This window comes from Lathyrus oleraceus, chromosome 4 (assembly GCF_024323335.1).
Source record: "Lathyrus oleraceus cultivar Zhongwan6 chromosome 4, CAAS_Psat_ZW6_1.0, whole genome shotgun sequence".
In the NCBI taxonomy this organism is placed as follows: Eukaryota; Viridiplantae; Streptophyta; class Magnoliopsida; order Fabales; family Fabaceae; genus Lathyrus; species Lathyrus oleraceus.
Window position 1 is genome coordinate 469,014,515 of NC_066582.1, and position 17,684 is coordinate 469,032,198.

Genomic DNA, 17,684 nt, shown 5'->3' on the forward strand with positions numbered 1-17,684 from the left:
TTTATTTTTCAGGTCAAGTATTCCCCTGATACAGTCAAAACAAAGGTCCATTCAGACGGACATCCTCATCAATTACGTTCAGGATTCAAATACATCTTTCGGATACACTCCATGTCAACATTCATCCTGACGTCCTCCTAGTGATGGCATCTATAAGCCCATCCCAGACATTTATTGCAAATACAACATATACAAATACTATCAGATATAGCCTAGCGTACGGTTCATTCTGATTCAGCTCAACATATGACTCTTTCAACTCAGATGCGATCTAACGTACGATCCATTCCGACCTTCAACAACTCCAATACGGTCCAGCATACGACCCATTTGGACCTTCAAGGCCTCGGATGCTACCTAGCGTACGGTACATTCTGAAGTGTAGTCTGGCGTATGACTACCCCTTTATTATCAGATGCAGCCTAACGGATGGCTCGTTCTGCTACTCAGAGACGGTCTAGCTTACGACCCGCTTAGATGTTCATCCCCTCAAATGCTACCTAGCGTACGGTACATTCTGAAGTGTAGTCTGGCGTATGACTACCCCCTTCATCACCAGGTACAGCCTAACGGACGGCTCAGTCTACAACTCAGATACGATCTAGCATACGATCCATTCTGATCCTTCACCCCCAGTAACGATACAGCCTAACGGACGGCTCGATCTGCAACTCAGATACGATCTAGCGTACGATCCATTTTGATCCTTTATCCCCAGCAGTGTATGACTCATTCGGATTCTTATCTCATTTTGATTCGGCACAACATATTACTCCCCCAACAAGTCCGATACGGTCTAGCGTACGACCCATTCGGATCTTCATTCCTCAGATACTACCTAGCGTACGGTACATCCCGAGGTGTAGTCTAGCGCACGACTACTTTTCGTCAGATACAGCCTAACAGACGGCCCATTCTGCAACTCAGATACGATCTAGCGTATGATCCATTCTGATCTGTTATCCCCAGCGGCGTATGACCCATTCTAACTCCCCAGTGAAGTCGACGGCCTAATGAATGACTCACTATACGGTCTGGCGTATGACCCAGTGACACCCATGACTTCAGATATCTTCTAACGTACGACGCACTCTGAAGCTCTCATCACCAAACTTCCTAGATGGCATCTTTAAGCCCATCTCCATCAAGACTAACTAATTGACAAGTGCAAATTTTTGGGGCGTTCTAAGTGTTCAATAATCTTCCACCTCCAGACCACGAATGGCGTACATACCATTCTGACTCTCTCGGTTCAAGAATATTGAACAGGGGCAGCTGTCATACCCCAAAATTTGCCCATTAATATTTTAAGACATTTTTCAGGGCACTCCGACTCATTTTTATGACACTGATCTTAAAGGAACAAAGGCCTAGCTCACGAATGGCCCAATCCAGAAAATGGCCCAAACTGGCCTGCTCGCTAGGCGAGCAAATCCTTCGCCTAGCGAACGTTCGCTACACGCTCGCCTAGCGAAGCTGGCAGATAACAGAAAATTCTGGGCTTCACTCTGAGCCCATTAGGTCACAAAAAAGAGCATTATAAATACCAACACTTCAGTAATGAAAAGAAAAAGGAAAGAGGACGAAAGGAGAACCCTAGCAAGCAAACCCTAGCGCTCACAGACGGCAAACCCTGGAGGCTAACCCTGAGAATTTCGAGTAACCCTAAAGGAAACCCTGAAGGAAAGCCGGCGGCAGCAAGGTCACTTCCGCTCAATTCGATCCGATCGGCCAATTCAAGGTTACAATTCGATTACAAACAGGTTGGCATTGCTATTACTACCTTATGTTCTTAATTTGCATATGGTATCATGATTGAATTTATGAAACTATCTTAAGTTTTACATATGAATTTAAGTATGCATGAACATCTGAATGTCTAACCACATAATCTCTGTAATGGATGCTATAAGGTGTGAAGCTTGCTGACATTATGTTGTTATCAAAACCAGAACCCGCAGCCGCTCGCTAGCACATCGCTAAGCGAGCATGCAGTGAGTATTCGCTAAGCCTTCGCTAGGCGAGGCAGCGGCGACCGGGACAGTCGCTGATTTTTCTATTCTGTCCTTTGCCAACCTGTCATGTTTTTATCATAGTCATGCATTGTTTATCTGACCCTACTGCTGTTCTGGTTTCTTTTGCGGTGCAATCCTTGATTGCATCCTGACTTGGTACTCTAACCCGTTTGCTGAATTTTGTAAAGGTTCACCTTTCCTAGGAAAAGATTGTTGTCTAGGTCTTCCACTTTATTTGTGGGATACCCTTGTGGAGTTTCACCCTAAATTACCTAATTAATTTTAATGTATTAATTTTAATGTATTAATTTTAATGTATTAATTTTAATGTATTAATTTTAATGTGGAGATTCATCCTAATTACCTAATCGATTGTAAAATACGGCCTCTAAATATGTGATCTTGGACCTCTCTTTTGCCTTACGATATTACGGTACCACGGTCATGTCCCGCGAATGTGGGGATACACTTAGCAATGGCCCTTCGATTAAATCATCATAAAATAAATCATAGTCCCTTGGATGTTGCCTTCGAATATATGATTTCGTCCCTCGATGACCCTTCGGTGTAGCCTACGGTTAAATGATGATCGTCCCTTCGAATGCTAAGGTATCCTTACAACTGTTGCCTTCAATGACCTATCGATGACCCTACGATGACCCTTAAACATCCAAAGGGTAAAATTACTTACTTCTCAATAGTAAGGACAGTTTTACCCTCATAAGGATAGGAAACGTTCATAACGACCTTAGGAAGGTATAACTCTCAATTGCTGGATCATAACCTAAAACATTTCCCACCCCTCACACTTTGCAAATCCTAGAAAATCACCACTTGGTATACATTCATACTAGAATCATTACCAAGTTACATTTTTCTAAACCGTTTTCAAAATCAAACGAGATAAATACTTTGTATACATTCATACGAGAATCATTACAAAGTTAAACTCTCTTTTCGAAACATTTTTTAAACAATTCACGAACACTTTTCAGACAAAAATATAAGTGATCCAGCAATTAAGAGCCCATGGATAACCATGGATACAAAGGGTGCTAACACCTTCCCTTTGTATAATGTACCTCCCGAACCCAAAATCTATTGAGGTCTTTCCTGTTCTTTTCCACCTTTCCTTATTGGATAAAAGAAAAGTCGGTGGCGACTCTTGCTATCCGCGACATTGCGATAAAAAGCAAAATACCCCAAGTCAATTCACCGTATGACAGTGAGGACGAGAGTTAAGCATTTAAGTTTAATCATATAATCTAAGTCAACAGAGCGAGAGTTTGAGACGAGGGTGTTTAAACGGTTAGTATTTTCTCAAAAAGAGTTTCTATAGATTCTATTGTTTTCAAAAAGTGATTTTAGATTAACGAAATAGTGAGAGCATACGTTAATATAAAGTCATAGTCTGATTCAACAGAGCGAGAGTTTGAGGAAAAGACTTTTAATTGATAGTGTCTACTGAAAAGACTTGTTTTAAAATTAAGAAAAAGACCAACGAAGATTTGATTCCCTAATTACGACAAACTACATACCGATATCCGTGTTATTTGATATTTAATCTAGATCTAAATTTAGTTTTACTTTTCCCCCTAATCACTAAAGTATCATCCGCCTTAGCTTTACGCAGTAACCCTAGAAAAACGGTATATCGATTCATTAAGTCCCTGTGGGATCGATATCTTTTAAAACTACGCGATTAGACTGTGCATTTGCAGTTAATACCCCGATAGACTCATAAAGTCGCGATCATAAATATCATAATAAATATCATATAATAATTAAAAAGCATTGACTTGTAAGTCTTCTTAAAATGCTTATCACACAAAAACATAAAATACGAGAGCATGTGTTGTCTCTCAGAAATCTCAATATAAAACAAAGAAATTGCTCCCTAGTATTACATATCAGAGCATAATCAAAGCTAAAATAAAGGAATTAAAAGAAAAAAGCTCCAGGAATAAGCTTACACTCACAGCAGTGACTCTACTCTTGAGTATCTGCACGATGCCCATGTAAAGGCAACATTCAAACAGATGGGGTGAGAAATCACATTCAATAATAACATGGATATACTGAAAGGTAGGATACCAACACATAACATAATCTACACAATCTGAAATCACAGTGTATCAATTACATTCTCACACCAACTCATTCACATAGCAATCACACACCATATTACACACAAATCAATATCATATGTATTTATCTCATTATGCATCTTATACTCAAAATGCAACTAGATACAACTCTATGCATGTGGTATCAACTCAACAATGGTTCACCAGGAAACAAGTCTCCTCTATGAACCCATGAGCCATCTCTCTGAGCTCCAAGACCCCTATCTGAGCTTGGGACAAGCCATTAGTCCCCTCTCTAAACTAGCAAACTGCCGCTTGACATAACTCAACATGAATGCATGAACATGTAAACAAAATTTCAATGGGTTAATACCAATGTTTTAAAAACCGAACCGGAGATTGAACCGGTGAAACTTGCGGTTTAAGATTCAATTGTTTCAACCGGTTAAACATACGGTCGAACCGTTTACTAAATAAACTAATAATATAAAATTAAATTTCATAAATATGTTACACATAATCATATGATCACAACTTAATAAAATAATTATTTCAAAAATTCATTACAAATTTAATACAACAATATCGATAATACATATAATAACATAACATAGTTCTACACTTCATTTCAACATTCATTTAAGAATAATTGGACCAAATTAGAGAATTACAATAAACTAAGTTAAATTAATTCAAATCGAAATTAAAATAATAGAATATAATAACTAAAATAGTGTTCAAATGATTAAGAATATCTAAATTAAATAAGATAAAATACCAAAAATAAATAATATAATACAATATAATTTATTTAAAAAAATGAATTTGAGTTGAACTACGACAAATAAATCTTAATTGACAACAAAAAACAATATTGACTTGAACGATAATCAATATTGAGTTGGATATCGTGACTATGTTTGAAAGGGACAGCGTGATGATGATGGAGTATGGTTGAAAGGAAAACTATAATAGAATGATAAAATTTAGAAGTTCGTATGGTTATAAAAAAATACGTATTTTTTTTATGATTGAGAATGTAGGTTAAATTTTGATATTGACATATTAAAAAAAATAATTTAAAATGGTCAATTTGATGCATTTTTTTGAACCGGACGGTTTTTTAAAACCGGTTCCGGTTCTTTGGTTCAAATGATTTTGGACGGTTCAACCCGGTTTTTCCAGTTTTACTTCGGTTTTGACCCACTAGCGATTTTGAAAGGTTGACCCAACCAGATTCATCTCCGGTTCCCGGTCCAAATGGTTAAACCGGGCGGTTCGGTCCGATTTTTAAAACATTGATTAATACCCCTCTTCTGATCCTAACATACATGCATTGACAAACTTGCATAATCCCCTATTCTGGATTACCACCACAACAACTCAACATGATACTCAACATAACAACACAACTCGAGCACGTATAATAATTCAACTCAATAAAATTATTAACTCACATATATGCAACTCACTTTTAAATCAACAATACACATCTCAACATGTATAATTTATCAATTCATACTCACAACTCATAAGCAAATTCATCATAGCAATCAGTAATGTTACTTCACCAAAACCATAACACATCATCGTATAAACATAATGATTCGCTAATCGATCATACAAATCATCCCAAACATCCCTACAATAGGTAAATTACTACAACTCAAACATTTCACCAAGCACTATTATGAGGTATCTCTGCGTGTTATCTTTCTAATGCTTCAAATGGTGTATCATTTAGACCTATGGATCAAAAGTTACGGTCAAAATCGTAAGACAATGCCACAAAAGAAAAGCATAATTTTTTACCATTTGGCCTATAACAATCGATTGTCATCTGGTGCAATCGATTGTCATCTGATGCAACGATTATCACTGAAACACATTTTACTACTGAAGTAAAAAAAAACACTTTTCTAGGCATGATAATTAATTGTCATCTAGCACAATCGATTGCACTATTATTTCTTTTAAAAATTTCAACTAACGCAATCGATTGTCACTGTAGTTTTTTCAAAAAATTATAGTTTTAAATATGTGCATCAGAATTGTTTAATTTCCAACCCCCTCCCTAACGCTCCCTAACAACCAATTAGCTTATTTCAAGTTTATAACATAGTAAACCAAGTTGCTACTATAATCTCTTCACATCTTCACCAATTAACATCAAATTAACAGTTTAACAAGCATACTCATGGATCCAATATTTTTGCAACTCCCTAAAACTTTCAACATCATCAATGGTAGAAAATACATGAACACACCGAAACAGAATTTCATTCATACATTGACACGTGAAATTCAACACGCACAACAACATAAAATTAAATAAGATCATCAAATTCTGAATTCTCAACGAATCAATTAATCTTATTGGGAGGTTAAGGACTCTTTTACCCTACCTCTCATGCATAAGCTCTTTTTATCAAGATTTTTTCAACAAAATTCTTCCAAGCTCTATCAATAGATGTTAACAGTAACGCAACAACATAGGAACAACAATTCATACCAACAATTATGCACAAAAACACATAAACTCTACAACGAAATAGCACACAATTTTCACATCAATAACATAAATTTGATAAAATCTCAAAGCCCTATTGGAGGTTAAAGACTCCTCAATTCTATCCCTTATACATATATCCTTTATTGAGATAGTCTCTCCCTTATCTGATTATCCTAACAGTAGCGCAAAAATTCTAACTTTTATTCTCTAAATTCCTCCAAATTCCTAGCTTTGCTCTTGCACCTTCTCAAGCCTCCTCTCTATTCCCAAATTCTGATTTTACGTATGATAGAAAACTCCTTAAATTAGGTTATATCTTAGTTTATATAATTAGGGTAATCTAATTAAAATTAAAATTAATATATAAAATAATTTAAAATTTATTTTTTATAAAAAAAAAGTCAGTTGATTAGAATTATATAGATATGACATTTAAATACTAATTTTAATACAACTCTCCTTTTAAATTTAATTAATAATTCTTTTTTGTTCACGTAATTCTAATTTATTTTATATGTGAAATCCACTCAAGCATTGGATTACACACTACTACATTTGACTAAAAACAGTCACAAGTGAAAACTTAACATTACTTAACCAAGATTTCTAACTTTCTAACTCATGGAGTACTTAACATTACCAAGAATATTTATCCCGAAGTTTCATCCTTTGCCCACCACGTGAATTATTTGGTCATTGTTTTCCTACATATTTATTAGTCAATTTATAATGCTTGTTTGGCTTTCTTTTGGGAGTTTGTTATGCTCCCCACTATCTATCATAGTTAGTTACATCATCTAAGATAAAGCAACACACTATCTACCTGACTTTATTATAGTCAATCAATTTTCATCCTAAAGCTTATTCCTAACTCCCATGAATTATTCACTCCCTCCCATAAAAATAGTCTTATTGTACTTTTTTTTTTTTAATATAATTATTTTTTTATAATATTAATATAGCATTTATTATTATTTTTATAATTTAGCAGACCTCTCATCCATCCACGTCTCATACAATTGCAATTGCAACAATCATGAATACAGCGTCCCGATCCAGACACTCGGTCGAGCAATATCGGCGTTCCCCAAAGAAGACATGACTAACAAAAAAAAAGTTAAGTTGTGCTCTAGCACTTTAGAGAGATAGTTCAAGAATTGTTGATTAAAAAAGAACTCAAAGAACAAATGTTCCATAGATTCATCTTCCTTGTGACACAAGTCACACATATAGATGGTAAGTGTCAACCTATTTGATATTGATTATCATCTGTATGCATTTTTATAACTAATTAATATTTTATAGACTTGTATGTTAAATTTAAATACCCTGCAAATGAATCATTTGATCAAGCATGCTTCTGCTTGGTTTTCTAACCTCAAAATTGGATCTTCTGTGTTTGTGATCGTCTTGACACGTCTATTTGTGACACGGAGATGGATGATACTGGTTTTTGTCTCTTCTTGGTGTTGAATAAGAACTAGAAATTTCGACACAGCTCATCTCCAAAGGTTTACCAGCAGTTGAGTCACAAGAGGATGCCTCCACTCCCCCAAAATCGTCACAATAGGTACTCTCATGTTCGTCTCTCTCGTCATTGTTAAAAGATAGAACATGAGTCCTTACATATTCGCCCGAACTAGGATGTTCAAGATACATTGTTGAAGTATCTAGAAAATTGCGTAACTGTCATATTTTAGAATAGAAACATCAGAATATGAAGAAAAAAGCACTTTGGAATCTATAAGAAAACAGCAAAATACCTAGCATTGCAAAAATGTGGCAAAACTCATATCAGCACATTCAGCAAATGTAGATACATAAAGTTCCGAATATCAATTGGTCTTTGAACAATATATATTTACCGGCGCTGCAGAGACTACTTCAACATCTGCGTCGCTGTTTTTATAGTAGACCATTCTCAACGACTCGGGCTCGATGGAACCGTTGACAAAAGTCTGTCTTCGTTTTTCACTAGTAACGAATTCCCTGTCAATCAACATTGAGTTGACGAACTTATCTTCCTCTTCAATAGTTTCAAACGGACTCTGATAGTCGATATTCTCATTTCCAAAATAGGCATCGGGAAATCGGAAGTTTGACACAGAGACCTCCCGCTCATTTTCAGAGATTGAAGTTTGTCGCGTTGAGAAGGGAAAGTATCTACCTGTCTGATGTGGCTCTTGAAATATCGATTCCATGTTCATTTCCGATAAAGGATCGCTTATTACCTGAAACAACGATAAGTTCTTAGAATCAATTCTTCTACTCGTGGCGAGTATCTGAATATGTCAAAGTCAATTCTACATCTCTAAAATCATGAACGAATTGCTTACATCTGGAATTCCTTCTACTACTTGATTTTCGTAGTAGTCGGAACTAATGTGTCTGCTAGGCTCCCCTTCATCACAGATCATTATATCAGCTTCCTCTTCGGGGTTTTTCTCCGCTTTCTTCATCAAGCGGCATAAAACAAAAGTCCTCTACAAAAATTTGCAACAACAAATCAAGCCTATGCATCAAAAGTAGAAACTTGTCTCAGAACATTCCTCTTCACAGAAAATAACTGACAGTGTGTTTGGTATGATGATACAGCAAAACACAATTTCAACAAAATTTTCAAACAAAGAATAATCTTCAAATTTCAGAACAAACATTCAGATAGGAAAAACATTAAAAAAAAAAGTGTCAATAATTGAAACATCAAAAGTTAAAACATTCTTGTACGAAAACAAACCTGAACATCCTCAAAGTTGACAGCATGATACTCATGAATAACCCAATTGGTCTTAACACCAGGAACACGACCTTTATAATAAACAAGAGTCTTCTTAGTCCCAATAACCTTATCACTACCCCTAATCTTAACGTTCCTGTCATTACCAGTAGCCTTCCAAAATCCATACTTTGTAGCCCGGTTAAACCTCTTACTGTTAGCATATTTATAATCACGCGGAGACAGAAAAAACCACTCTGGATCATCCGATTTTATAACAGAAAAACCTGAAAAAAAGACCAACAACATTAAAAAGATCAAATTTTTATCACAGACTAATGACGGGTTTTGTCTGTTTTTGAATATTTACCTGGTAACTCCCATGGTTCGAACTTGCATACATCAACTTCCGCTATAACATTGTTAACAACGGAAACATTGCCGAGTAATTTGTTAGTTAGATAGTGGTTAACAAGCTCTTGATCGGTAGGACGGAATCTGAATCCAACAGGAACAAAACTGTGAATGGGAAATGAACAACTTGTCATTTGTTTGAAGTGTGTTTTTGGTTTTGCAATGAAACAAAAAGTGAGAGATGAAAAAAATAGAGAGTGGTGTTAGAAATTCTGGTGGCAGATTTGTATGGTCACAGAGTTTTGAATTTGATCATTTTCAGAGAATGCTTTTTGTCTTAGTGCAGAAGTTATGAATGAAAAGGAAAACAAAATATGGGAAATGTCTGTGTTGCTACTTGCTAATGTGCTACTATGAACACAGTCCCTATTTATAGAAGTTTTGAACAATTTTTAATTATATAAACAAAATTAATAATATAAATAATGTGTCCCTCTAGTTCCAAATAGGAGAAAGAAAATTGTGTTTATATTTTGTTAATTTAATATTTTTCAATTAAAAAATACATGTTTATATGTTATAATGTTTTTTAAAATATTCAATAATATGAAAATATAATTTTTCAAAAATCAACTAGCTTGTAAAAAAAAAGGTGCTGATAACCATAAAAGTTCTAGTTTTAAAACATTGTTTTTTAGTATATTTAAACCAAATCTTTACCAATTAGATTAACCTAAATTACTTTATTATTTCTACTTTATTTTTCGTCTTTAACCATTAACATGACGTGTTACAAAGTTGAATCAGAAACATTATTAGTGGAACTTTTGTTTTAACGCAAAAAGGGAATACAAGAAATGAGTCAAGTTTGAAGTCAATAGGGTATGAGAGAAGATAGTTCTTATTATATTGTGTGAAAATGTAACGTAGAAAATGTATACTTTTAAGAACTATATTCATTTTTGGATAAAACTTAATGAAGTGGATTTGCTTATTCCATGTAATTACCGCGTAATAATTAAACTATTATGAGAAAAAGAATCTTCCACACTATCACCACTCACTTTCCACGAAATTCACATAAGGTTATTCATGTACTATATATTATTATACTTTTATAAGCTGTTATCAGTCTCTATCACTCTATTAATGTTATAAATTATGAGTAATAGCTATATACTAATTATGGGTATTTATTATTGGTTTCAAATCATTTATCTATTTGTTTGTAAGAAAATGTTTTTTATTCCCTTTGTTTCTTTCTACCTGTTTTTTTCTTCAGTGTTTCATATATTATTTTTTAAAGTTTAATGAAAAATTGTTTATTTTTTTTAATAATAGTTTTAAATGTTTAATACAAAGAAAAATATATAAAATGAAATGATAATTAATTTATTAATTAAATTATAAAAAGCAAATAGTTTTATTAAAAATAAAAAATTTATCAATTTTTTTTGTATGTGTTGTAACATTAAAAGGGCAAGTAAAAGAAATAAAAAGAGTATATTTTTATGGTAGAAGAACCCAATTCAGACAAGGACCATTTCTAGTTGTTAGTGACCTCTTATTCATACAGGGACTATTTATAGTTGAAAAATTACCCAAAAGCCATAAGCTACATCATATATGATCTAAAGGGTTATTGGTCCATATGTATGCCTCCATAAGATTCTATTGCAAGATGACTATAAGCACTCTAGGTAACACTAGAGGTGGCTAAACTTCAATATAAAAGAAGGAGTAAATGAAGAAGTGTTGAAAGTTTTGGAGGTTGGGGGTAATTTATCCCTTCTCAAACAATAAATGGGTCAGTCATGTTCAAGTGTTCAAGTAGTATCCAAGAAAGGACGGGGTAACAAAGCCACTAGAAAGCTCATTTCACACTCACATCCATTGACCAAATGCTTGAGCATCTAGTCAAGCACTCTCGTTTTTGTTATCTTGATGGTTATTTAGGATATTTCCAAATCCCCATTCATCAGAGTGACTACAGAAAACAACATTCACTTGCCCTTACGATACATTTGCCTACCGGTGAATGCCATTTAGACTATGTAATGCGTCTGCAACTTTCCAGTGCTGCATGATGTCGATTTTCTCTGACTTCTTAGGAGACATCATGAAAATCTTTATGAACGATTTCTCGGTATATGAATTTTGTTCTGATGTTGCTTAGCTAACTTCCTAATTCTTAAGAAACCCTTAAAGATACCTTAAGAAGGTCATCAACTCCTTCAAAAATAAAGATAACTAAGCTTAGAGAATATAAGCGGTATAATAAAAGAAGTATCTGACCTACAAGAAACCTTTAAAAAGTTTACCCAAAATAAAAAGATGGTTCACCTAATTTTTATCTTGTAAAAATTTCTCTTTAAAATGAAATAGTATAAATGTTAAGAACAAAAACTAAAAAGAAGCATCATATATATATATATATATATATATATATATATATATATATATATATATATATATATATATATATATATATATATATATATATATATATATATATATATATATATATATATATATATATATATATATATATATATATATATATATATATATATATATATAAAATAAGAGAATATATTATTTAGAATCGTTATGTTTTAATTGAAAGGATCTAAAGGTAATCACCTTAGATCTTCTGTGACTAACGACACACCTGGACCAAAGAAGATGTGGGCACTAAAGGTGAAACCTTGACGTTTTGCTTGTAGACTTTGCTGCTTGAAATTATTGACAATTATTATTGAAAGCAGTGCAAAGAAACAGTATACCTTAGAAGCATACATTTGATAACGTCTTTGATCTTGAAAATGAACGATGATGGAAAATACCAACAGCTGTGATCAAAGTATTTTCTTTGAGAGAATTCTCAAAGCATATGATTTGTAGTGATCATTTGAATGAATATGTATGTAATGGAACAATTCATTTTGTGGTTTTACCGACTCATCAAAATTTAAATGTTTCTAACCTATAAAAATGAGTATTTTAAGTGTTTTATAAACAAGGAGTGCAAATAATGACAATGGATGGTACTACAACAAGAAAAATCAACATAAGGCCCAAGTGCACCAAGAAGCCAAAAACATGCAAGCTCAATCGATTAGAAAAGCTCGAAATAACTAATTTCATATCAAATCCAAGCATAATGTGTGCCTCAAGCAAACCAAATCTCATCATTCATAAAGATCTCACAAAATCCTGAGATGTTGGAAAATAAAATTGATTAGAGTCATAATCTAATCGATTAGGAGACTCAAAAAAGGAGATTTGGGATTTGATTTTTGAGCATCATAATTTACACTTAATGCTTGCTTGGACTACACGCTCAAAACCTCTGAAAAATGCGCTATAAAACGGTATCTTATTCTTACTCTTTTTCACATACTTTCTATCCAACATATTCAGTGAGACTATTCTTGCAAAAACATCATGAGTCCCACAAGATTGAGTTCCAACTTCAGCCTCTCACTAGTGATTTCACAATCAAATAACAAGATATTAGATTCTTTCAACACTTTGCCAACCGAACGTGGAAAGGAATGGTGCGATGAGGAAATAGTTGGGAAATAAGGAATGATTTATTTGTGTATGGTGAAAGTATTGTATGGACCATAGTTGTGTTGTTTGTATCCATATGTTAGGTGTATCTGAATCAAAGAGTGTCAGTGGCGTTAACCAATAAATGGTGTGGCCAATGCAAGGATTGTAGGATTTTGCCTAGATCTAAGGATCAAGACATACAAAGAGGGTTACCAGAGCATGAGGCTCCATAGGGCAATGGTATGAAGGGTGCTAGAGCATGAGGCTCCACAGGGAAATGCATGAGGTTTTCCAAAGTATGAGACTCCATAAAGAAAAAATAAGAGAAAATGGGTTTTCCAGAGCATGAGGCTCACCAGGGCAATGCATGAGGTGTGCCAGAGCATGAGGTTCCACAGGGTAATGCATGAAGTGTTTGATTCAGAGGTGGGTGTTTAACCATGAGGTGTTTAACCCAAAGAATATATGATAAAAAAGGAGGTGATGTTTTATCCAAAGAGAATTTGGATTATTGATGTTGAATACTGAAGTGTTGAAGTATTGAGATTGGGGAAGAAGACTTATCAATCATTTGATTTGAATTGCACTAAAGTCTAGGAATGGAGGTGAATACTTTGAATAATTGGGGCATAAGCCCCATACTCGAAGGTACTCTAGACAAGGATATGAATAATCTCTCTCATCATTTTTCGTTGCTTAAGACTTATGGCACACAATTCGTGTCAAAATTGACAAGTGTTGAAGAAGAACATTTATTGTGCTTGAGTAGTGATCCAGTGTCCAGATTGTCTGCAATATCTTATCTGACTTATGTTGACTTGAATGTTAAGTCTTGAGTTGTCTTTGTCTTGAAAAATCAAATGCAAATCTAGTATAGGGGACTAGTATCTTCAAGTGATCAAGAGACTTTTGCTCTCATGATTAGACTTAGGGAATAGACACATATCAAAGGATTTAGTTAATCAAAGAAAACTTTGATCAACTTAACCAATCATGGTAAAATTCAGTCGAAACACAGGCATAACGAATTCCAAACCAAAATTCTAAGGAAAATCAATATCATGATCCTAATTCTAAAATATCCTAAAATCCAAGGGAGCGTGGCATATTCATTAAAAACTAACTAAAAAGTTGATCCTAAATGTCTGATCAAAATTCTAACAAATCACTAATGATCAAATTCCAATTAAAAGGTTAATCCTAACAAGTTGAAGATTTGAATTCTAAACAATGTAATTTGATTAAGAAAACATGAATTAAGAAATCACATTATTTCTAAGTATTTCACATTAAAATGTATTAAAAATATTCTACAAAAGAGAACAAAATAAGAAAAATAATATTTAAAAAAATGGAGAAAAAAAAGAGAAAGAGAGAAGAAAAAAGGGTGCAGCGCTGCATGCAGCGGGTGAAGAGAAAATTCTCCTTGGGCATGGCTATGAAGCCCACATAAAACTAACATGGTTCAGCGAGGGGGTGCCTGCGCGTTGAGGGAGTGTGATTAGTAAAAGCATGGGCCTGGGGCCCGATGCCACAAGTGCAAGGTATCCAAAGAGAGGGGTTCAGTAGCCATTATATCATTATCACATGTCACGTGCTCAGAACATTTGTTCTTCTCTCAAATCACATATGACCTGAGAATACTATCTCCGCCGCGCCGTAATTCGCCACCAGCGGCGGCGGAGACTCAAACCACACGATCCACACGATCCACACAACATTCTCTTCGTCTCATTTTTTTATATTACCCTACCACATTCAAATTCACACTTTAACCTTCAAATTAAACCATAATCCATAAGAACCCTAAGTTTCTATTTTCAAAATTCAATGCAAGGAGAGAGTGATTTGGAGTCCAAACCATATGGGTTTGGCTCCTTAATCATCAAACTACATTGCGGTAACACGATCTAAGGCTCCATATGTGTTGTTTAACTGGTGCGTGAAAGATGCAGAGGATTGGATGGAGAGTGAGAGCGGTTTAGAGAAGGATGGGTGATGATTATGAGTTCTTTGTGCAAATGATTGAAGTTAAGAATTTATAGGGATTGGAGTGTTTAAAACTGTGAGGTTCTGTTATATTCTAACTGTGCAAATCAGTTACAAGTTAAAACTCTGTTAATTATTCAGTTAGAGTTAGTTTTAGTTCTGTTAAAAATTATGTTAATTATGTTAGTTGCATGTTGGGATTTCGGTTAGTTACTTGAAAAAGTGTTAAGTTAGTTGGGGTGATTCACATGTAGGTTAGTGTAACTGAAGGTTAGTTAAGGCTAGGAGAATTGAAGCTCTGTTAGAAATTATTGCATTGATATTGTGTGATTTTCTACAGTTAATTGCTAGAATTATAGACGCATCAGTTAGCATTAGATTTGGTGTTAAGCTAGTAGAAGGTTCAAATAGGATGCCGTTAGTTATAGGTTTAGCAGATGAAATGAACAAGTGATAGCTAGTTAGAGTCAGTATTAACAAACTGGGTTAGTTTGTTAGTATAGACTCTTGTTGTGAATTGATGTGTTGATGTTGTATTAATGATGTTGAATTGCTGCCAAGCCCTGTGCCTTGCTTGGAATTGCTTTGGTTAGGCTATTACGGTAATGATGATGGTTAGAATCCAGTTAGCATGATTCATGGACTGTCAGGTACAAATTCTATTTTCCCTTGAATAATGTAAATGAGATGAGCCTATATCAATTGATGCTAATGTGGAGTTGTTTTGAAATTGGCTTGATTTGCTAATCGTGGATCATTTGTGTCCTTGTAGGGTGGAAGGATAAGGTTGGGCATGGATTGAAGAATTTACTCAAGGCTCGGAACCTTTGGCAAAAAAGATAAAGGCTATGGATAGCTTGGGGAATGAAGAAAATGTCCTAACTAGGATTAGGACTAGTAGAGTTGACTTTGATCAACTGGTTCACCAAAAAGTCAATAGTTGACCAGAGTCAATCGTAGGTCAAAGTTGTGATTTTTGTGTGTGTAGGTTTTGGACTTTTGGAATGAATTGTAATGGCTTGTGATGTGAAGGACCCTGGATGACCTTATAGTGAAAAAAAGAGATGAATTTGTATGGTTTGTTCTAAGTTAAATTGTAACTTTGTGTTGATCCTTTGAATTAATCTTGTGTAAAGCTATCGTGAAATGAATAAACCTCAATGAAAGGATTACACATAAATAAAGGACTAAATGTATTGCAAATGAATCCACCGCAAAGCTCCACAGATGATCAGCATAATCCATGCAAGCCTTTATCAAACCCCAAAAACCAAAATGCAAAACACATGATCCATAAATGTCAAAAAGTCAACAAATTAGGGTTTTATGTCTTGGTTCATAAGATAGGTTCTCCAACTTGAATGCACCACCAAAGTCCCTAGGACTTGTTCCTGGGCAAACCCTAGTTTCTTGTCAGTTATTAGTAACACAAACTTTTGAATCCATGATGTCTATTTGAAAATTTTAATATGAATGGATGACATGAATGACCTATTTGCAAGTAACTTTTTCCCCAACTTTCAAGATTCATAACTTCAATTTTGAGGCTGATTCTTTTTGCACAATATCATTTGTGATACCCTCTAAAAGTTTGCTTCAAGGATCAAAGTCATATTATGCATGGAAGGCCATGAAATTCTTTAAGACATTACAAGTCATTTTTAGCCATTTGGGACATAGAATTTCTAAGTTACATGCCCAAATTTTCGTGCCAACTTCAACATGTCACAACTTTGTGCTCAAGCATCCAAATGCAACCTTTCTTGGCACATTATAATCTTTGATATGATGTCAACACATTGCAAGAAGAACGGGATCAAAAAGTCTCATGAATAAGATGTCCCATGGGGTTCAACAAGGTGACTTGAAATTGAAGAAATCACCATGATCCGAAATTTGAACTTCACTAATCTCAACTCCAAGTCAAACTAGCACGCGCTTTGGACCTAAACATGTTTAATCAATTCTCCAGAAGTTAATTGACCCTCAAAATGCATCATTTGGTTGAATTTTGATGGATTGCAAGTCTTTTTTCTGACTTCATGATCAAATTTGTTTTGAACGAATTAAGCTTGATTCCACACGTATTTGGATCCCAATTCATTCTCTATAAATAGAGGAAGCTACTACATTCATTTCCAAGCTTTTAAGAGCCAAGAAACCCCTACTTCAATCTGAAATTTTCCAGAAAAATTCAACTATCGTGTTTTGAATTCCAACTTGTTTCAATCCAATTTCTTGATTCCATTAGCATCTTTGGTCTTCTCTAAAGCTTTTGCAACAAATCCCAAGCTCTAAGACCTTCTGAAGTGACCAAACTAGATCGAGTTTCATCAACCTCTGATCACCATTTGGACAAGGTAGTTCTGAGCATCATTTAAACTCAAGCAAGTTACCATAATGTAGTCATCCACTCTCTGATGCTTTCCCCTAACTTATTTGGTGTTGATTGA

At 34.5% G+C, this 17,684-nt stretch overlaps 1 protein-coding gene and 1 long non-coding RNA gene across 6 annotated transcripts; one reads left to right on the top strand and one right to left on the bottom strand.

Annotated features, from left to right (window-relative positions):
- Positions 1-3,860: 3,860 nt before the first annotated feature.
- LOC127076164 (NAC domain-containing protein 69) lies at positions 3,861-10,144 on the bottom strand. Of its 5 annotated transcripts, none has more exons than XM_051017745.1 (6): positions 9,701-10,132; positions 9,352-9,617; positions 8,951-9,097; positions 8,480-8,845; positions 7,992-8,300; positions 3,861-4,018 (listed from the first exon to the last, which is right to left on the bottom strand). In XM_051017745.1, exons 1-5 carry the CDS (start codon positions 9,876-9,878, stop codon positions 8,034-8,036), a joined length of 1,224 nt encoding a protein of 407 aa, XP_050873702.1. In that variant the 5' UTR covers positions 9,879-10,132; the 3' UTR covers positions 3,861-4,018; positions 7,992-8,033. The 5 variants fall into 5 exon arrangements, 4 of the variants coding, with proteins under 4 accessions (XP_050873702.1, XP_050873703.1, XP_050873704.1 ...); XM_051017746.1 differs by lacking the exon at positions 3,861-4,018 and adding an exon at positions 4,855-5,848; XM_051017747.1 differs by lacking the exon at positions 3,861-4,018 and adding an exon at positions 5,862-6,887.
- Positions 10,145-14,669: 4,525 nt separating this feature from the next.
- On the top strand, positions 14,670-16,355 carry LOC127076165 (uncharacterized). Its single transcript, XR_007786771.1, has 2 exons — positions 14,670-15,881; positions 16,004-16,355. It is a non-coding gene; the product is annotated as an uncharacterized LOC127076165 (long non-coding RNA).
- Positions 16,356-17,684: the final 1,329 nt, after the last annotated feature.

Excerpts from the sequence above, each read along its gene's own strand:
- LOC127076164 (XM_051017745.1), bottom strand. The coding sequence starts at position 9,878 with ATGACAAGTTGTTCATTTCCCATTCACAGTTTTGTTCCTGTTGGATTC. Across the intron at positions 9,098-9,351 it reads TCAACTTTGAGGATGTTCAG|AGGACTTTTGTTTTATGCCG; the intron begins GTTTGTTTTCGT and ends AAATTTTTGTAG. Across the intron at positions 8,301-8,479 it reads AAGTAGTCTCTGCAGCGCCG|TTACGCAATTTTCTAGATAC; the intron begins GTAAATATATAT and ends AAAATATGACAG.